Genomic DNA, 23,291 nt, shown 5'->3' on the forward strand with positions numbered 1-23,291 from the left:
AACTGAAACTTTGTAATTGGTGGTAAATTACTGTGGTATAAAAGTATTCAAACACTCCAGAACAGGAAGTAATTGGAAAATCATCTACTTTGGGATGGTAAGAGTAAACCTGTTCTCACTGGGCCACATCACACCACCCTGTTGTTCATTAATTTCCTATAACAGCACACCCCCAAGTGTTTTATCTTTTAATTAACCTGTCATTTCTGTTTCCCTCTGAACCTTTAGTGCTGGCTGGACTCATCCACTGTACACAAACAGGTGATTTATGTACATTTCATTTATTGGAGTTTTTATTTGTTTTTTTATTTGCTTTAATATGCATGTAAAAGGCACTCTGCTTATTTTATAGATGACTGAGTCAAGTGGTTGAAATTTGTAAATAAACCCTCCACCAAGAATGTCTTTCATACTTTCTCTTCATGCTTTCTACCTCTGTCAAACTCTGTAATTAAAACAAAAATGCTCAGAAACATCAACATGCTCGAGTGGAGACCTGCCTGAGTGTGAATGAGTGAAGACGAGGGTCGAACTTTTATACTGAACCAATGAGTGTAAAGCCCGGTTCACACTGCACAGACAGACGCCTGTGTGTTAACTCTGTCAGCAGTGGTGGCTCAACGATTAAGTCTCTGGGTTATTGATCAGAAGGTTTGGGGTTCAAGTCCCAGCATTGCAAAGCTGCTACTGTTGGGCCCTTGAACAAGCCCTTTAACCCTTTCTGCTCCAGGAGTGCCGTATCATGGTTGACCCTGCTAGCTGACCCCAACCTCCTAACAAGCTGGTGAAAAAATAATTTCACTTTGTTGTAATGTATATGTGACAAATAATGAGTTTGTCGGTTATTTAAAGTCTGAGCATTCTGGAATGATTTTCCAACAAACTCTGACGTAATCTGGCCTGGGCACGAACCATTGCCATGACGATACGGGAAGTGTCCCTGCAAACACCATAGAAACAAAAGCCTGCGTGATAGGTGCACATACTTCTAAATAAACTGTTTCCTTGCATTTGTTCTTGCATGTGAGAGTTAGTTGCTTAAATTTTAAAAAAATTCGACAAAAAAGCTGGATTTATCATAAAACTTGCCTCGGGTGTTATCACTGTTTGCAGGACTACCAGACTGATAAAGTATAAAACTGGCTATCTAACAGGAGACTAGGCTAGTTTGGTGTCATTAGCCAAGCTCAGCTAACTAAGCTATCAGTGTATGGGTTTAGCTGCTACAGTGCCATGCAAAATATGTTATCTGTCCTTATGCTCTGCTCATATCATGTTCATGTAACTTGGAACTCATATAGACATTTACACACCTTGTTTTCCTGCTCAGCATCAGAGGATGTATTGGTGTATATCCATTTTTCCCCTCACACTGACTGTGAGCTAGTGTTTGGCAGAATTGAGAGCTGTCAGCCAATAAGACATGAGTATTTCCACATATTCTTGTTTTGCCCTCATTCACTGAAAATAAAATCCAACACTTCCTTCACTGAAGATATAAAATTACAACGCTGCCGTCTTCTTTTACTGACATTCACTTACCTAGTGACAAACTGCCCCAAGTGGAGAATTATTTGCGGCTAAAGAAAAAGTCTCCGGGTCTACAGCAGTCCTGAACAAACTAAGCAAAATTTTGAAAGCTTTGCACATTCTCTATCTGCTGTTCTCTGTATAAATGTGAATAAGCACCCTGTCTCTCACATCACAACCAAGTCTTCACCCACAATCTCTTTCATTTCACTCTTCATCTTTTCAGGTGAAAGAACAACAGGTAAAGACATGAGAAATGGTAACATTTAGATTTTGGCAGAAGGATCATCCATTTTTAAACCAGTCTGACTGTCCATAAAAAAGTTTGTTGGTGTGTGTTGGGGCAGTGTGAACATGACAGTCGTGTTTCCCAACATTCTAAATCCAACGGCCGACTTTTAAAAGATGGTGATTGTCGGCGTCTGTCTGTGCAGTGTGACCCACGCTTAAGAGACTGTAGAATCTGAAAGAATGAGAGAGATTAATAACAGGTGTGTGTGTGTGTGTGTAGACATGCAGTGATGAGTAAGGATGTGTAAATCAGAATTATTGTATTCTAGCATTCTTTTTTCTTTCTTTTTTTTTTTATTAAATAGACCTGTTAAAACTGTGATTAAATTATACTCAGTCAGTTATTTCTAGCATTATTGTGTATCTTTTACCTTTAGTTTCTTGTTCCCTTGCTGTCACTCAGTGTTCCTAAAGATGAATATTCAGGAAAACAGGACAGCAAACACACTGTAACTCTGACATGAATCAGTAGTGAAAAAGATCTAAATGATCAGAACAGTAACTTGATTAATTTTAGGTTTGAGTCAGTTTTCCTAACTGTGATCTACATTTACTTCATTAGTAGTGATTGTTAAAATGACTCAGTCCACCTCTGACAGAACTTAATCATTTACATGTGAGCAGATATACTGTATTCCTTTTTAAAATCTTACTACTCATTTAAATAATGCTGTTGGGAATTAATTCATACATTTAAAAAATCTTGTTTTTTTCACAGAGAGTCCTAAACCTGTGGTGATTATAAAGCCTGATAAACAGGTGTACAGAGGAGAGAAAGTGACTTTCAGGTGTAACATACACGGAGGAGGAGACACTGAGTGGACATACAGCTGGTATAAGAAAGATTCCACACTCTACCCCACAACACAGGAGTTCACCATCAGTTCAGTTACAGACTCTGACAGTGGTAAATACACCTGCAGAGGGAGGAGAAGTGACTCTCAGAGCTCAGAGATCAGTGCTCCTGTTACACTCACTGTATCAGGTTAGTGTGTGAGTTTATGTTATTACTTTTTGTTATAATATGCTATTACTTTTGCTTTTATTAAATGTAAAGTATATCAATAATTTCAGTTTGCAGATTTGTTCCAGATTATTTTCAATGAGCTACACTGTAACTGAGTCTTATTACAACTACTTTACAGCTTCCTTCCGTCTGTTTACTCTTAATTTTCATTTTTCGATTTTAAAGACTAATCCACTTGATTACTGGTTAAGACAGGAATCATCAATTATTAGTCAGTTTGACTGATGGAACATCATTTCACCTTTGAATTTAATTTAAATTGTTAGGAAATAATTGATATGTATAAGAAACCTGTTCTTCGCCTAATAGTCAAGCTGATGCTGCTGTCATGATTCTACACGGCTTGATAAGTGAACATAAAATAGGTTACTGAGGCCTTGCAGTGGATGTGCTTGATAGAAATTATATGACTTCATTCATGTGACATCAGTGTGTGGTCAGAAACAAACAGGAAGTTTTATATATTGTTTAATTTAACCTTTATTTAACCAGGTAAAGTCTTATAGGATATAGGTGTACGGTATGGTATGGGCTTCTACAGTATAGGATTATACATTATTGTATGCCGTATGAGAGTACAGGCTTCTACAGTATAGGATTATATGTTATTGAATGCTTTATGAGGGTACGGGCTTCTACAGTATAGGATTATACGTTACTGTGGCGGCTGTAGCTCACATGGTAGAGCGGGTTGTCCACTAATCGTAGGGTTAGCGGTCCGATTCCTGGCCCGCATGACTCCACATGCTGAAGAGTCCTTGGGCAAGACACTGAACCCCAAGGTGCTCCCGATGGCAAGTTATCACCTTGCATGGCAGCTCTGCTACCATTGGTGTGTGAATGGGTGAATGAGACACAGTGTAAAGCGCTTTGGATAAAAGTGTTATATAAGTGCGCCATTTACCATTTACTGTGCCGTATGATGGTACGGGCTTCTACTGTATAGGATTATACGTTATCGCATGCCGTATGAGGGTACGGGCTTCTACATTACAGGATTATACGTTACTGTATGCCGTATGAGGGTACGGGCTTCTACAGTATAGGATTATACGTTATCGCATGCCGTATGAGGGTACAAGCTTCAACATTATAGGATTATAAGATCATTAGTGATTTTTCCCTTACTGAAGGTTGTTCCCTTGGTGATATTAGTGACAGCACTTTTTCAATCTGTACAACATACCGCAAAACATTTATTACTAGTAGATTATTACCAGTTGTCCAATAGTTAAAGCAGAGGGTCTCAAATGTTTTGCAGAAAGCGACCCCTTTAACTGTTAAAATAAACTAAACAAACCCCCTCAGCAGACATTTATTTATTTCAAATATTATACTCATTATTCCTATGTGTACAATAATTAATTAATATGGCTATTAATTGGAGCCATAAAGATTTTATTCTTGAACTTTCCTTTCACAATGCACGTTAGATGCCAGATGATGTTATTCATTTACATTTACATTTATGTCATTTTTCAGACATCCCACAACCTTCTGATCCGTAGTTCACTGTCTTACCCACTGAGATGCCACTGAGCTTTATTCATAAGGCTACATGTTTTTGAGTTGTTTGGATTAAACCCATTCCAGTGAGCTGTTAACCAGGATGACCTGGTTATGGCTTACAGATCCCAGTTTTAAAATCACTGAGGTAACATCACCTGGCATCTATGGGTTTAGACCTATTATAAATAATGACGTTAATAAATCATTTTGATAAACATGTGATTTTAAAATGGGAGGATGAGAGAGATGCAGTATAAGGATCAGATCAGATCACTGTCTATACAAGAGCAGTCATCCTTTAAATAAATTGAAATATCTTCATATTTAAATCTCAACTCTTTTAAGACTGAAGTTTGTGACACTAATAAATTTATACTTACTAATAGGCAAACACTGCAATTGCTTGTCCTAGTGTTTTCAACTACTGTTTTTAATTACAAGCTTAAGTAAAACATTTCCACACCTCATTTCTGTTTTATTTATCATCATTCATGCTGCCGTATAATTCTGTACTGTAGAAGCCCGTACCCCGTTATTATGAGTGTCTGATATAGAAGACTTTTTGTCATGAATATACAGCATGAAGCACAGATAATTTTATACAGTATAGTTATATAGTTTTATAGATTGTAATTTCTCAAGATTTCAGTAATGATGTATACAATTACTGACTGCTACCAATATGTAGCTCTACACAATTTACCCCCTTCTACTCCATCCATTAATGGACACATCATGTTCATCAAGAAACACGCGTCAGTGACTACGTTTACATGGACAGCAGTAATCTAATTAGTGACCTTAATCTGAGTAAGATAATAATGTGATTAAGGTGTTTACATGAGTCGCTTTTAGAATACTCCTGTCATGTTCCCGTTTTACATGTTATAGAGCATAATTAGATTAATAGCCCGCGTCATTACATCAACGCGCCACGCCGTCCGACGTCCCTCCAGAATTTAACGTATCAACATACAGTTCGTCTTCGTTATGGTACCGTATACAGTTTTGGGTGTTTTTATTTAACTTTTTATGAACGCTTTAAGTGCAGTTAATTTTTTGTCATGCTATACGTGCTAATAGACGACTGCTTGAAGCCGTGGACTGCATCTCAAACCGTGTACTTACTGTCTATATAGTAGCCGAAATACATGTATTTTTCCCCACTACAGGCCTATAGTAGGAAGGTATTCGGTTTGGGATGCACCTGAACTCTCTTGTTCGCCGTAAAACATAAAACTGCCGTGTGTGATCGTGTCCTGTCGCAAAATGCGGTGAAAACTCTCACACGACGTTCATAATGTGATTAAGGTGTTTACATGTCTGTAATACACATTCATAATGCGACTAAAACAGGAATACTCCACCTGTCTTAATTCGGTTAGAGCTTAATTTGATTATGACCTTAATTAGATTAAGGTGAGTAAAAATTGCTGTTTACATGGTGGTTTCTTAATCGGGTTAAGAGTGGATTATTGTTGTCCATGTAAACGCAGCTAGTTTCACTGTCCTCTAACTAAGATCTGCTTAGTGGTGTTCCTGAAAAGAGATGTGATCCCTGAAGGTTTCACTCGCCTTCTAATCAGGATGTAAAGCTAGTCTTGGAAATCAGGTGATACACAAGGAGTTGATCATTTACATACAGATCACTGTGAGGAGGAAAACACCCAAATATGTACATATGAGCACATTTATAATGACCTTATAATGCAATATAAATATAGATATAATCCAAATGAATGTACTATTAAAAACTGTGTGTAAGCATATTGTCATGAAACGGGACTGGACGCGGGAGCAGGTACAGATCGAAGTCTTTATTATACATGTTAATCAAATCAACATGGAAAACGCGATCTCCACAGGAAAATGAGCGGTTTACCCCCCTCCATCGGCGGTCCGGGGCCCCTGTGTGAGCTGTCTCTCGCTGCAACGGAAAACAAGACAGCTTCCGCCGGGCAACTAACAGGCGGAGCACCACCCCCAGTGGGGTTGAAAGTCAGGGCGCCGTCTTAGGTGGGACTGAAACGCTGGACGACGCCCCCACCAGCACTTGAAAGCAGGACAGCCTCCTCGGCTGGGCAGGGCAGCAGGACAGCCTCCTCAGCTGGGCTGGACAACGGGACAGCTTCCTCAGCTGGGCTGGACAGCGGGACAGCTTCCTCGGCTGGGCAGGGCAGCAGGACAGCCTCCTCAGATGGGCTGGACAGTGGGACAGCTACCTCAACAGATGAGACCTCCCCACAGGTCTCTGGCTGGAGCTCCGAGGGTGCGGTTGCCCCCCCAAAAAAAGTTCTGGGCCAGCCTTCGGTTCCGGACTGGGCAGCGTGGTGTAATTCCCCTGCAGTGGGCAGCCCCAGGAGTTCGAGTAGCTCTGCTGAATGTATGGCGTTGTGTAATTCCCCTGCAGTGGGAAGCCCCAGGAATTCGGGTAGCTCTGCTGCCCGCGTAGTGCGGCGTAGCTCTCCGGCAGCGGGGGCGTGGGAACTTGCGCGGGTGGCGACGTGGCGCATGGGCCGGCTTGCTGCAGCAGCTCTCGTTGCATTAGAAGGCAATCGAGCTGAGCAAGTTTTTTGTCTATCCACTTACTCTCTTCCCAGTACACCTCCCACTCAGCACGAAAGGCGGCGCTCATGCTGATCTGCTGCTTCCACATATTCTGCACAGTATTCTGTCACAAAACGGGACTGGAAGCGGGAGCAGGTGCAGATCAAAGTCTTTATTATACACGTTAATCAAATCAACACGGAAAACGCGGTCTCCACAGGAAAACGAGAAACTGGATGCGAGGCAGGAAACTGAACAGGACATTTGTGTGTACATTTGTACATTATACATTTGTAGCAGTGCAGGTCTTGGCGAGGAGGTGTCAGGGCAAAGGGGGCTCTACTAAAAGAAACAGACCCTAATGCAGCATGTAGCTCATGGGCGGTCAGAAGTAGCCCTGTTAAAGTTGTAGGTGCGGCAGCATGAAGGGCTAGTATATACTGATCACAGACATGCCGGCAGATTACTTCAATCTGTTCTCGCTCAGAGGGCGGTTGCTTTAGTCGTTTGAACTCAGTCACTAGGTGAGCTACAAAAGTGGGGAGTGGCTCATTTGAAGTCTGAACTCTGTCCAAAATCCCTCTCCAGATTTTCTCTACATTGTCTGTAGGCACGAAGAGATCTGAGAAATGCTCCCATGAGAGTAGGTGAGGCTGCATGGCAGAATACCACTTCCGGGGCTCCTTTCCAAATAACCTTGTCAACTCAAGGAAGAACTGAGTGTCAGATAAACCAAGCGTTGTCTTGTACAAAAAACAGACTGAAGCCATTCTTCTGGGTCAAGAGATTTACCCCCATCAAACATGGGTGGCATAAGTCCAGGGAGATGGGATGAATGAACAGCAGGTGTCCGTGGATGTAACTGCTCACTGTGGCTAGTGAGAGTGTGTGTAACCGGGGTTGAGCTAATTACAGGGTAGGCATTAGAGGCTTGTCCCCGTGTCTGTTGGGAAGTCTAATGATCTTGGTTGGTGTGGCTAGCGAGTGTGCACGTTGCAGGGGTTGAGGTAAGTATAGGGTGTGCCTTTGTGTCCTGTCTAAGTGAATGCTGAGAGGTCTGATCTAACTGCTGCAGCAAGCTGCTTTGTAAGTCAACAGACATACTAAATGCCGAGGTCAGCGTGTCTACCAGTCGTTGCAACTTATCTACCTGAGCAGCAAGATGCTGAACTATGAAAGACCCACCATCCAAAATTTCAGGCAAAACCAAACTACCCTCATGATTACCCCCATATGTGAATATATCAAAACGCTTAGCCATTGCAAAAGTTGAGTAAGAATCTAGGGAGAAATGTGGTTATACTATTGCAGAACACCCTATCAATAATTAAATGAGAAGGGGAAAAAAATGCTTAACATTAGTTACATTAACATCAGTAAGACAATGTATCTCAACGGACAGCAGTGATGATACTAAGACACATATATAGAAGAAAAGATATATGCATGTATATATACATGTATCCCAGATTACCCAGTCACTGCATGTACTCCCAATAGCAACAGATAACCTTAAATCCAACAGTAACAGTTTAAATGAATGGGTGTTTACTTTTTTTTTCTTTGAAATCACCCGATCACATAGAAGTATTAAACACAAGGTGCGTTTTTCTCTGTTCACGAAGTGCTACTTAGCTCGTTTGTCCATAGAATCCAGACACAAAAGTCCTGCCTTGTCCTCTCCTCCACTATGCAGGCCAGTAGTAGCCGGAGCTCGCCGAGGTGTGTTGTCGAATCAATCAATCAAAAACGTGCCTTTCCTTTTCCAAAGTCCTTGCCTTGCATGCACGGGTCTCTGATGATGCCGCTGCACACAATTTCCTACAGCAAATCCACACAAACAAAAGCCACAAAATCCTGTCTCTTCTTCTCCCTTTAAGAAAAAAAAGTTCAATCTCGGAAACACGCAGAAAAACAGCGAGGGGAATTCCCCTCGAAAAGTGTAGACGGCAACACTTAGAAAACCTATAGTGGCAAAAAAAAAGAAAGAAAATTATCCCACGGTGGCTTATCTCCTCCAACGCAGTAGTGAGACTTCGGTGGTTGCTGGTTTATCCCTCTAGCATGCATGCCAGCTAACTAAAAGTCCAGTATGAATGAAACTTCGCTTACAGTTCACTTGCCTTATGAGCATCGAGTACGAAAGCCACATTTAAAGTTCACTCACTCTCTGGTGTCCAAACTTTTCTTTCCGAGGATGTTCATTCACAGTTCGGGTGGCAATTGTAAGGATCTGGCTAGATCCTCACGGGTTTCTCAGATAAGTTAATTTAACTCAGCCGGACACAAAGTGAAAGTGCTGTTCTTCTTTTATTACATTGAAGGATACCATAGACTTATGCATGGTTACAGGTCGGTCATTAGAAGAGGATTAACTGAGTAAAACATCCCAAAAATACCGTAACATGAGACCATGTGTTAGCACACAATGTGGAGTTCACAGAGAGAGAGCAGGGGCGGCGACATTTATTCAGTAAATGTGTTCCATCATAGTTTATGCGCATGTTTTCTAATCAAATAAAAATATTATCTGCCTCAATTGAGTGCACAAGTTTTCTAATGCGCATTTTGGAGATTTTATTCGTATCTGGTGTTTCCATCCAGCATTTTTTATGAGATATCCCAAAATTCGCATAAAAATATGTTGATTGAAAAAAGGTTTCTGACACCTGTGTGTGTGTGTGTGTCTGTGTGTGTGTGTGGCTGCACTGTTACACACCTACAGTATATGTTAATGATAATATAATAGTAAAATAATAATATATTAATAATCATAAGACATTATTTTAAAAGCTCACACAGCTGATGTTATTTTTCATTTAGTAGTTAATTTAACATGCTATGCTAACGTAAACAATAAGCTAATATTAAGTGCCTTACATTTTAGACTCAATATTGTCTGTTTTTGTTTTTTTTTCACTAGCGAAAGTAATTCCAAACAAAGCCACAGCAGGTCCCCTTTTTCCTCCTAATTTCTTATTTATTTTATTTATTTTCACAAGGGATTTGTTTTATTTATTTATTTATTTATTACTAAAAAAATTATCAAGTTTCAATTATAATAAAGTGTTTGTTCAAACAAAAAACTCTTCTGTTTTCATTCCTTTAAGGATCACTGTAAATAATAATAATAATAGTAGTAGTAGTAATAATAATAATAATAATAATAATAATAATAATAATAGTGTAATACCGTGAAACGGTGATATTTTCTGAGACGGTTATCGTACCATTCAAATCCCATACCGCTGCAACCCTACTCTATTCACCCATAAAAATAAATTGATGTAGAGTAGAGAGAGATTAGAGACCTGCATCATCACACAGCAGTTATTTTCTGACCCTCACTTCAATCTCAGTGAAGCTTTACATTTAATATCCCTATTTTCATTCTCATCATTTTACTAACTGAAAATTGTAAAATAATTTGAAAGTAGCCATAAGATGTTTAGTGACATCACAGAGAGAGTAATACTGTTTTACTGTAGAAGTGATTAGTGTAGTAAAGACTTCATATCCTGAACTTGTGTTTCATTTCTAACAGAAAAACCTAAACCTGAACTCACATCAAGTCGTGAAGTAGCTGCACTGACAGGAAACTCAGTGACTCTGTCCTGTACACTGAAGTCGCAGTCTGCTGGATGGAAGTTTTACTGGAGCAAACACACACAGAGCACTGAGACTGAGACTGAGACTAAAACACACCACTACACCATCAGATCAGTTAGAGTCTCTGATGGAGGTCAGTACAGGTGCAGAGCTGGAAGAGGAAACCCAGTCTACTACACAGACTACAGTGATGCACTCAGGGTAGACGTTACTGGTGAGTAAGAGACTTTCTGTTAAGTGATTCTGCACAACACTGAACATATAAACAGCATGTGAGCAGAGTCACAATATAGCAACATTTACACAGCTACATACAGAGAGCTCTTTCAGCTAAATCATGTTATTAAAGTTAGCGAGAGACAGTGTGAGCACGGCTGAGCAGGGCTGGTGTGAGGTGAGCTGGAAAGCAAGTGGAACAGCACTAGTTTAGCTTTGGTAGAAAATGTTCTAGGTGGTTGCTAGGGTGTTGCTAGGTGGTTGCTATGGTGTTCTGGGTGGTTGCTTGGGTGTTACTAGGCGGTTGCTAGGGTATTCTGGGTGGTTGCTAGGCGGTTACTAGTGTGTTCTGGGCGGTTGCTAGACAGTTGCTAGGGTGATGCTAGGCAGTTGCTAGGGTGTTCTAGGCGGTTGCTAGGGTGTTGCTAGATGGTTGCTAGAGTGTTGCTAGGTGGTTGCAAGGGGGTTCTGGGTTGTTGCTAGGCGGTTGCTAGGGTGTTCAGGGTGGTTGCTAGGGTGGTTACTAAGCGGTTGCTACGGTATTCTGGGTGGTTGCTAGGGTGGTTACTAAGCGGTTGCTAGGGTATTCTACGTGGTTGCTAGGGGGTTGCTAGGGTGTTCTGGGTGGTTGATAGGTGGATGTTAGGGTGTTCTGGGTGGTTGCTAGAGTGTTGCTAGGTGGTTGCTAAGGTGCTCAGGGTGGTTGTTAGGCAGTTGCTAGGCGGTTGCTATGGTGCTCTGGGTGCTTTCTAGGTGGTTGCTAGGGTGGTTGCTAGGCGGTTGCTAGGGTGTTCTGGGTGGTTGCTATGGTCACTTAGCATGTTTAACACACTGCTAACGTGAATTAGCATGTTGCTAGCATGTTTTAGCACATTCCTAACATGAATGAATGTTCTAGTATGTTTTAGCGCATTGATAACATTAATTAGCATATTACTAGCAATAATTAGTATGATTTAGCATGTTGCTAGAATGTTTTAGCACACTGCTAGCATGGATTAGCACTTTGCTAGGATTTATTAGCATGTATCTAGCATTGATTTAATATGTTGCTAGCATGTTTTAGCACACTGCAAGCATGAATTAGCATGTTGCTAGCATTAATTAGTTTGTTGCTATTATGATTTAGCATGTCGTTAGCATGTTTCTAGAATGAATCAGCATGTTGCTAGCGTTAATTGTCTTGTTGCTAGCATGATTTAGCATACTGTTAACATGTTTTATCATGCTGCTAGCATGAATTAACGTGTTGCTAGCATAGCTTAGTAGAATGAACTAGCATTTTGCTAACATGAATGAGCACGTTGCTAGCATGTTTCCCTCAATGTAAGTGAATGGGAGTTTGGGGGAATTAGGAAGATCATTTTTACTCTGTAAATTACTGTCACTGATAGCATATGACATTATCCTTAATGTGCTACTTTTTGTTTAATCTCTTATTTTGCTGACTTCACAATGAAAGCTGTCACTTTTAAAAAATATATATATATAATTTTCATACTTATCAAAACTAAATATTATATTATTATTAACAAAAACACAATATGATAATATAATTATTAAAATAAATTGAAATATCAACAAATCCTTTATTAGTTCTGAATTTTGCAATGGATTTAATTAATTTAAAAAAAATCAATTTGAGTATTTTTGAAGGAACTGAATCAGTTTATTTGTGCATCATCATTTCAGTTGTTATTAAATGATGGTTCAATATAGCTTGATAATGTACAGATGATTATGTTCACTGAATGTGATTATCTTAAATCAGAATTCCATCTACAAATGTTCTTTCTGATTAAATAATAGTGCTGAGATCTAATCTGTGTATTATAGCAGTGTAATTTTCTTACAGAGAGGCCTAAAGCTGTGGTGACCATAAAGCCTGATAAACATGTGTTCAGTGGAGAGACTGTGACTCTCAGATGTGAAATACAGAGAGGAAGAGACACTGAGTGGACATACGACTGGTATAAGAAAGATAACACACTCTACCCATACCGCACAACACAGGAGTTCAGCTTCAGCTCAGTTAGAAATGATGACAGTGGTGAATACACTTGCAGAGGGAGGAGAAGCAGTGACTATCAGAGATCAGAGATCAGTGATGCTGTTACACTCACTGTATCAGGTGAGTATGTTTTATCCTGTCATTAATTATATGTAACAAGATTACCACTCTTTATTTATGTATGTATGTATGTATGTATGTATGTATGTATGTATGTATGTATTTATTTATTTATTTACATTTGTTGTCCATCAGATGCAGCAGAGGCAGTAGTGAGTGTCTCTCCACTGCGCTGGCTGACTGAAGGAGACTCAGTGACTCTAAGCTGTGAGGTTAAACACTCCTCCACAGGCTGGACGTTCAGCTGGTACACAGAGGTTCCCTCCAGAGACAGTCAGGGTTCCCTCAGGTACGGTACAGAGCTCCTCTCAGACAGCAGCAGAGGATCTGGAGGCTCCTACACTCTCAGTCCTGTTACTGTGACGCACACAGGAGTTTATATGTCCAGAGCAGAGAGTGTCTTTCACACACGGTTCAGCAACCTACAGCCACTGTGCATCACTGGTGAGTAAATAAATCAACAACAATGGTGTGTGTGTGTGTGCGTGCGTGTAGGGGGGATGGAGGGACAGCAGATAAATAAATTGGTGGCACAAAAATCAGAAACTTTTACAGTTGTGTAATCATTATTATTTGATAATGTTTCATGAGCATTTTATAGATTCCAGTAATTACCAGTGAATTACTAAAATCTAATTATTTGATGATTTATAAACATGTCTCAACATAATGTATATTGTTCATAAATAGTGAGCATTAACTCTTTAAACTGACAGCTTATTATTCAGTTACTCATCCTACACCCTATTCAGTAACTACTAGGAAAGGTGTGCAGTTACCAAATCTGAACTCACTGCTGTTTTCTCAGACGTTAAAGGATTAACACTGTATGACACTCGTGTATTTTTTTGTTTTTGACATTTTTTATTTGAAAATGTCTTTGAAGATAAGACAAGTACATACTATCTAAGGATTTTTTTTTCATATTGCTTTATTTTACATGCTCAGTGATGACATTTTAATTGTTCATGATGTTTATCTATCCCAAATATCTATTCCAAATCTACCATTCACATTTAAATATATATTTAACACATGGTCCATCTCTGTACACTGGTAAGAGTCTGAGTGTTTTAGTGTAAAGAAACCTAGCAGTATGAAGTAAATGCAGTATCACTTTATGTAACTTTATAAATAGAAATAAAAGTTTGTGGTGACATTATTTGTGAGCTAAAGCTAGCCAGTGAACTGTGTATTCTAGGTAGATATGTAGATATGGCCTGCAGATACATACAAGAAGATATTTTTTTTATTCATAAAACCCATGAGTAAAACAACAAACAACAACATTAAACATACAACCCTCTGCTCATTAGATAATTAATTTAGCTCATACATAGCTATAGCCAACAACTTACCTGATAGAAAGTGCTCCTTATAGAGAATGGAGTGTGTTAGAAATCGAATGCCATTATTTTTTGCCTGCTATTGTCACATCTTCCACAATCATTTGGTCATAAATATAGTAGTGTGGTCATATAGTAATGCTACATGAAACAGATAGAGGTCTGAATGTTAGAATTATACTTGTATTTTAGACACTGTGTGTTTTCAGTGTCTTCTTTCTCTTTTCCACAGATGGTGATGTGATCCTGGAGAGTCCTGTCCATCCTGTGACTGAGGGACATCCTCTGACTTTACGCTGTTTACATCGCAACTCAAAGATCTCAGACTCTGGTGTTGATTTCTATAAAGATGATTCGGTTCTCCAGTCCCAGACTACAGGAGAAATGACCATCAGTACTGTCTCAAAGTCAGATGAAGGTTTCTACCACTGTAAACACCCAGAGAGAGGAGAGTCACCGAAAAGCTGGGTTTCAGTCAGAGGTGAGAAATAATTCGTATATTACTTTAAATAAAATTTTTGCTGTGTTGGAGTCAGTTTTCCATTCTTAAAGCATTTTCACAATATTTATTATGATTTATTGCTTCTTTACACTTTCTAAGCAACTCTATATTTATTACTGTTTAGAATTTATAGTGTAGAAATCTCATTAAACCTCCTTGAAATAACACCACTTTTACAGCATTTTCGAGTAAAATAAGAACAAGTTATGTTGTATTTGAAGTACTGTAGACCAGAGAAACCTTTGTTATTATCAAAGGCCGGCAGGCTAGACTCTGTGTTAATGTTTAGACAAGATACTTGCATTTTAAGCATTAACAATTTATTTATTAAAGCCCACTTTAGACACTTTACAGTCAACAAACCATCTATAGGCTGTGACTAACCTGCCAGGTGACTGTCATCAACCAGCCTCTCAGCTCATGCTCAACAATACAGGACTGTCCAAAATCCAGCCTGATTTTTATTTACATTTTGTTTTAGATGTTTATTTTATGTCTTCTACATTATCAGTAGGAAAGAGCAAATATAACTGTCCTAATGTTCAATTAAATGTTCCAGAGAAATGCCTGTATGTTATTAAATAAAGCAACATATTAAGACATCTGTTCAGATTTAATAGAGGAATATTAGACTCATATTTTGGCATGAAGCGTAAATGTATAACCAGTAAATTAATGCTTTATATATGATTAATTATAGTTTATTATTTTGTAAATTATATTATTATTATTTTATTATCCATGGTATTTTTCCCTCCAGTTCTATCAGATGTAAAAGCTCCACTGTCGGTACTGAAGCTCTTCAGCAGTGCAGTAGCGGCCTCTCCGTATGTGCTGGTGACCATCATTCTGGCAGTGAAATGTTACAGAGCTCGAAGTAAGAACTCACAGTGTTCTTCATTAGACATAAAATTAAACCCTAACATTTAATAAGAGGCTAATTTGAAGTGTTCATGATTGTGTATTTTACAGCTGACCCTGATGAGGACAACAGACAGTACAGAGTGATAGAAGCTGAAGCGTCTGTCTGAGTCTCAGGTTTTCACATTATTTTTATCATCTAGCTTTTAAATAACAGCAGCTCCCCATGCAACAGAGAACACATTCGTGTATGTGCTCTGTCAGTAAGTACAGTTTTAGTGATAAGTGGCTGTGACGCTGTTTCTGAGATTTTGGATGAAAGCTTTAATTCTCATCATGTGATTTATTTTATTTTTATTATTGGATCGATTTATTTTCCTAATGTATTGTAATACTCATATGCATTCATTTTTACTATTTAAGCTTTACTTTGTGTTATTGTTGCTGTTTTTAGCTATATGACTTTTACTTTGTTTAAACTGAATATGAACTTTTAAATTATTTTTTAAAATTAATTTCACATTTACTTAATTTAGCATTTACTCAGGGAAAATATGCATTGTGGTTTGATACAGTATAATATTTGTATTTAAATGGAGTAATTCTTATTTTGTAATATTTTATGAAGTAAATACCTGTGCAGATAAGTTTTGGAGTGAAGTGTGCTTTTGTTCTGATACATTTTAATATTTTAATAAAAACAGTAAGTCTGTAAAAAAAGAAAGAAAAAAGATTTCAGTTTTTACTAAATATCCAGTGGAAATTATCTAGCAAAAGATCAGGAAACCCTTACACATACTATCTCCCAGTTAGGCATTAAGGAAAACCCTTTTTTTTAGTTTTTATTTAGGTTTTACCACTGTGACAATAGCTGAGAAAATCTCAAGATGTGTAGATCATTTAATTCCTAGTCATCATTCATAAGGCCTAATGACTTAAAATCATTACTAACAATATTACATCAAAATATTACACTTCATGAGACTTAGGATATAGTTTCAGAAATCCTAAAGGCCTTTCAGAAACATTTACTACTATTCTTACAGTCAGCCACTTCACATTAATATACAGATTATGTAACTTATTTTTAAAATGAGTAAAACATGCTCAATCATATTGACATCATTGACAGCATGTCAGATCAGCTTAGTTCAGCACTTTTGGTACAGAACTACGTTTCCCATGAGCCTTAGTGAACATTTCCCACTCTGTTCATCACTGGGCTTTAAAATGGCTGTTGTGTTTTTGCTTTTCTCAGCAGTGTGAGTTAAACAGAAAGAGAGAGGAGGTGCTAAACTGTTTTTGCACTGTTGATCACATTTCACATTCTCAGGCTAAAGGCTAAAAGATGCACATGCATATATTGATGCTACTTAACACTTCTATGGGAGGTCCAGATGCCTTGTAATGAATAATGAAATAAAAACAGAGAATATAATATTATTGTGAATGAAGCAGCTCCACACAGATATAAACCAGTCAAGTTCATTTCACCAAATACTGTAATAAATAAAATAAAAAGTTTATATCATTAGATAATATATACATTTATCCTGACTTCATGAGTATACAGTATATTTACTCATTTGTTTTTCAGCAAATATGTGACGTTCACTTTAATATAGCAGTAAAGACATGAAATATTATTGTGGGTAGGTTTCTATTCCTGAAAATCCTGCGATTCAGTGGAGGTTCAATGCCACTGCGACCTTCAGCAGCACCAGGAACCTGTGGAACTGTCACAAATTCCCCCTCAGTGCACAGCGTGTGTCCTGCAGTGAGTGCTGCTATGCTTTTGTTTATGATTTGCTTTTGGTTCAGTCTCCACACTTTTCTCATTGTTGGTCTTTTCCCTAATGTGTGCACCTGATCTAAGTTTATCCCATGATTTGTTTGTCTTTTTATACCCTGATGATTCTCACCTTCCGTGAAATCTTGTAGAGTTTACTAGTGCAGTAGTGAACCTTAGTTTCCTGTTCCTATGTAAATCTGTTTTTTTGTCTTGTGCATGCTTTTTTATTTGGATTATGGATCTGCTTACTGTGATGTTGCCTTCCTGTACTTTGACCTCTGTTTGGCATTATCATGAAGATTATTGGTTCTGCCTTAACATAGAACACGCCAAGTTTACTCTCGTGTCCTGTCTCATCAGAAACAGACAGATAACACACACAGACAGCAACATTCAGACCATCAGACCAAATGAAATGACCGAATGACCGAACATCAGAATGAAACAATATATTTGCTCCCTTAACGGCTCGAACAGTAAAACTGATGATCTGTCATGATGGAGTCCATGGATGCGGATGCAAATGTGAACAGGAACAAAGACTCAGAGAAACAGACATGACGACAGAAAAAAATTGAATACCAGGACAACCAGAAACTAGGCAAATTAAATAAACAAGGCTAGAAATACTTAAAAGATCAAAAAGACTATGCATAGTACAAACAACCTAAATGAAAACAAAGAAATAAACACAATGCTCCAGCTACAAAGGAACAAAAACGGGGAACTAAACAGGATAACTAATCAAAAAAACAACAAACAGGTGAGCATGGTAAAGCAGGAAATGGAGAAGAACAACAGAAGCAGAAGTTCTGCACAGACAGTCAGGGTGCTCTCTAGTGGCCCTCGATGGAACTGCCCCTGCAGACCATGACATGATCTCCTTAACCTTAAGACTTGTTACTGAAAACAACCAAAGCATGTATAATATAGTCACTCTCCATTGCATTCAAAACACTTAGGCCATCTCCAGTAGCTGTTAATCAGTCCCGCACATCGGTTTGGAGGAATTTTAGCCCATTCTTCAGTACAGAACAGCTTCAACTCTGGGATGTTGGTGGGTTTCCTCACATGAACTGCTTGCTTCAGGTCCTTCCACAACATTTCTATTGGATCAAGGTCAGGACTTTCACTTGGCCATTCCAAAACATTAACTTTAGTCTTCTTTAACAATTCTATGGTAGAACGGCTTGTGTGTTTAGGGTCGTTGTCTTGTTGCATGGCCCACTTTCTCTTGAGATTCAATTCACAGACAGACATCCTGAGATTTTCCTTTAGAATTCGCTGGTATAATTCACAATTCATTTTTCCATCAATGACTCTGGCCCAGATGCAGAAACATAGGCCCAAATCATGATACTACCACCACCATGTTTCACAGATGGCATAAACTTCTTATGCTATGTCACGATTTCCCCTCGAGCAGCGCTGCAGTATTGCAGCATGCTTGGAAACCCAATGCGCGAGCTCTTAGTGAACGCATGCTTTTGGGTCTTCAGTGACATTGACTTTGTTTACTTTGGAAACGCACTTTTGTTGTGGTTATTGTCCTGTCACCTCCCCTGTACTGTCATTGGTTGTTTCCTGTATGTGTGCCATCATTGTTTTCAGCTGTCCTGTGTTTCACCACTGATTACGTTTGTCATTTAAACCCCTCGTGTCTCTTTGCACATCGCATAGTATCGAGTGTATTCATGCTACCAAGCAGTTGTTCCTTGTATCTCGTTTTGATTCATGTTTATTGACTTTGTTTCTCATTTCTCGTTCTGGATTCTAGCCTTGCCCAGTTTATGTCTGTTTGTAGATCACTTCTCCCATTGCCTGTTTTGACCACGCTCTTGTATCATGATTTGGATTTGTCTGCCTATCTCTCTCAAATAAAAGTCTTTAACTGCACTTGCATCCGTTCTAACCTCCATTACAAGGATTACGTGACATGCTGGAATGCAGTGTTTTCCTTTGCCAAATATAATGCTTCTCATTCAAACCAAAGGGTTCTATTTTGGTCTCATGAATTCACAAAACTTTTTTTTCCATTAGGCTTCTGGCTTCTCCACATGATCTTTAACAAACTGCAGTTGGGCAGCAGGGTTCTTTTTTGGAGAGCAGTGTCTTTCTCCTTGCAACCCTGCTATGCACAACATTGTTGTTCTGTGTTATGTACTCATGAACATTAACATTAGCCAGTGTGATAGAGGCCTTTGTTGGTCTCCACTCCTGGGGAGGGTAACAATGGTTTTGAATTTCCTCCATTTGTACACAATTTGTCTGACTGTGGATTGGTGGAGACCAAACTCTTTAGAGATGGTTTTGTAACCTTTTCCGGCCTGATGAGCATCAGTAACTCTTTTTCTGAGATCCTCAAAAATCTCCTTTGTTCATACCATGATACACTTCCACAAACATGTGTCGTGAAGATCAATCCCTGATATATCCCTGTCTTTAAATAAAGCAGGGCACTCACCATCACCTGATTGTCATCCCATTGATTGAAATCACCTGACTCTAATTTCACCTTCAAATTAACTGCTAATCGTAGAGGTTCACATACTTTTGCCACTCACAGATATGTAATATTAGATAATTTCCCTGAATAAATAAATGACATAGTATATAGTAATATATAGTATAGTAATATTTACATAGTACATAGTACATAGTGATATTTTTGTTTCATTTTTTTAATTGCATTCGCTTTGTCTACTTTTAGGACTTGTCTGAAGATCTGATGATGTTTTAGATCATATTTATGCAGAAATTCTAAGGGGTTCACAAACCTTCAAGCACCACTTTATAAGCAATGCACAATTACACTGGGCTTTAAAATGGCTGTTGTGTTTTTGCTTTTCTCGGCAGTGTGAGTTCAACAGTGTTAGAGAGGAGGTGCTAAACTGTTTTTACACTGCTGATCACATTTCACATTCTAAGGCTGAAAGATGCACATGCATGTATTGATGCTACTTAACACTTCTATGCAAGGTCCTATGACTTGTAATGAATAATGAAATAAGACAAAGAGAATATATTGTTATTGTGAATGAAGCTGATCCACACAGATATAAACCAGTCAAGTCTATGTCACCATATACTGTAATAATAAAAAAAAAACTTATATCATTAGATAATATACATTTACCCTGACTTCATGAGTATACAGTGTATTAAATATAAAACATGACGATAACTATTCATATGTGAAGCTCAGTACCTCAGTAAAGCAACATTCCTTGCCGTTATATAATCTTTTTACTTGCAGTACCTTGTACAGCCAGTAGATTCACACAACACAGCCGAGCTCCCTGTAAACAAAAACAGTTTATGTCCACAGCTCAGCTTCCTGCTACATTGTGTAGTCTTATCTGAAAACTGTAAACAACTGCAAATTAGCTCATGTCAGTCATTTCAGATCTGATTTACATTAAAATAATAACCATTCATATCTAGCAACGAATGTTCTGATTAATTGGCATTATTACACAAAGAGTTTACTCTTCTTTGTTCTACAGCAAATAAGTGAATTTAACTTTTAATTGACATAGCATTTGAGACATTAAATATTATTGTGGATTGGTTTCTATTCTAATTGAACTGTGTGGCTTTAACCAGTGAGAAACGAGGAAATGCTGTCATTCACATTCTCAGTGAAGCCAAATTTAAAACAGCCACACCTGCATGTTCTCACTGCTGCTGGTTTCTGTGGCATGTGCCATGGTTTTCAGCACAAACACTACCAGCACTCAATGAGACGACCTAATAACTAAAGAAGAACATACAGTAGTGAGCTTTAGTTCCGTCTTCCTGTGAAAATCTGTTTTTTGTCTTGTGACTGCTTTTTAATTTGGATTATGGATCTGTTTACTGTGATGTTGCCTTCCTGTACTTTGACCTCTGCTTTGAATTATGACAGATATTATTGGTTGTCTCTTAACAAGGAACACTGAGTTTACTCACTTGTGTCCTGTCTCATCAGAAACAGACAGATAACACACACAGACAGCAACATTCACACCATCAGACTGTGAATGAAACAATATATTTGCTCCCTTGGAGAAAGTGTAATTTAATTCAATTCATGTCTCATTTCAGGCCTTTTATTAACAGCTCTAATAGTAAAACTGACTCCTTACATACTGATCAGTTGCTGTTATTAGTGTCAGCATCAGCAAGACCGTTTCATGTACAGAAACCACAACATCACTCACCCTCTTTGCATGCATGTTGCATGTAATGAATCCTATTAATTGTCTAAAGCATGAATTTCTACTTGAATTCTCTCTCTCTCTCTCTCTCTCTCTTTCTCTCTCTCTCTCTCTCTCTGAAGTCTGATTGGTGTTTAAGAACACAGGAAGTGTCGAGGCTTTAACACAGACACTTCTCATTCAGTCAGTCATCAGTGTGACAGGATGGAGCTCCGTCCACTCTGTGTGTTTCTCTGTGAGTAAATGTTCTCTGTGTGTCTTCATTACAGTGATTGGTAGTGAATTAAGTTTTGAATTAATGGCTGAGAGTCCTATAATCAGGTTCTGTGTGATTATTTGATTAGTCTGTAGTTAAGGTTTGATACTGAATTTAGCGTGAACTGTGCATTCTGCTTTGTTGTGGTGTGTTTACATTCAACCCAATTTATTTTATGAGTAAAATATTAAATATTCATTAAACAAACACTGTTTTCAGCAATTGCATCCTGGTGTCTCTCACGTGTGCAGAACATTAAAGCTGATCATTTTAACTGCTGTTACACACTGGTAGTCAGGATTTGTTTAGGATTTTATATTTTATACTTTATTCTAAATTTGTTTGGACATAGTTTCTGTACTCTATCATCTGTTAAGAAAGTGAAGAAAGTTGCTCTTGAAGATATACTATAAAATGCTGCAGGGCTTAACATTTAGCAGGAGACTGTGCCAAGCAGACAGGAAATTACGTGACAGTTTCTAAATGAGAGACATTTATATTAATAGAGACATGGCACTGTGTTCAACAACAGAATAGCAGAGGTTTATATTAAAGTTTCACACCCTTCAGTTTTTGTAACTTCAAGTGTGAAAAAAGCAGACACTGATAAAGGGGAGCAACTGTTTATATCTGCTATAAGTGATACGAATTAAGTTGAAAAGTTGAAAAATACAGCATGTAGTTCATTAATAAAATTATTTATTTCAATTGCTGGTAAATTGCTGAGATATACTGTAAGAATAATCAAACACTCCAGAACAGGAAGTAATAGGAAAATAAACTATTTTGGTATGGTAAGAGTAAACCTGCTTCTCACTGAGCCACGTCATACCACCCTGTTCTTCATTATTTTCCAATAACAGCACACCCCCAAGTGTTTATCCCTTTTTTAAATTGTCCTTTCTGTTTCCCTCTGAACATTTAGTGATGACTGGACTCATCCACTGTACACAAACAGGTGATTAATGTACATTTCATTTATTCATTATTCATTTACCTTACACTCTTTTGTTCTTTATCCCTAGCATGTTAACATGGTTTATTTAAATAGTTCTACTGGGTGTTTTTCAGTGAACACAGAATTACATTTTACTGGTGTAATACCAGTAAAATGAGTATATATATAAACTCATTTTTCTGGTATTACACCAAAGGCTAAAATATAATATTTATCAATAGCTTGACAATGAGACTATTTGTGCTGTGCAGTTTTACCACCAGGTCTCATCAATGGCATAATAAGAACGATGAGGTGTAAATATATGTTGAGGGGCAAATATACTTAAAAAGACACAAACTGAAGGATGTGCTCATTTGCTTATTTTGTTAAATATGGAATCGTAAATATGATGATGCCGTTCACCTTTAATGAACATCATTATAGCACAATGTTGCCTAAAACATGTTAGCTGTATGTGTGTTATGCTAATTATCCATGATTTGTCAGTTGGACCAGTATGGCTACTTACTTTCCA

The 23,291-nt window shown here is 38.2% G+C and overlaps 1 protein-coding gene across 1 annotated transcript; it reads left to right on the forward strand.

The window, feature by feature from the left end:
• Positions 1–2,526: 2,526 nt before the first annotated feature.
• LOC128610358 (carcinoembryonic antigen-related cell adhesion molecule 5-like) lies at positions 2,527–13,080 on the forward strand (the record flags this gene model as incomplete). Its single annotated transcript, XM_053629620.1, has 3 exons — positions 2,527–2,806; positions 10,449–10,727; positions 12,585–13,080. Coding segments are annotated over 3 exons (861 nt in total), but the record flags the coding sequence as incomplete, so codon positions are not given.
• Positions 13,081–23,291: the final 10,211 nt, after the last annotated feature.

Source organism: Ictalurus furcatus, chromosome 7 (genome assembly GCF_023375685.1).
Source record: "Ictalurus furcatus strain D&B chromosome 7, Billie_1.0, whole genome shotgun sequence".
Taxonomy (NCBI): Eukaryota; Metazoa; Chordata; class Actinopteri; order Siluriformes; family Ictaluridae; genus Ictalurus; species Ictalurus furcatus.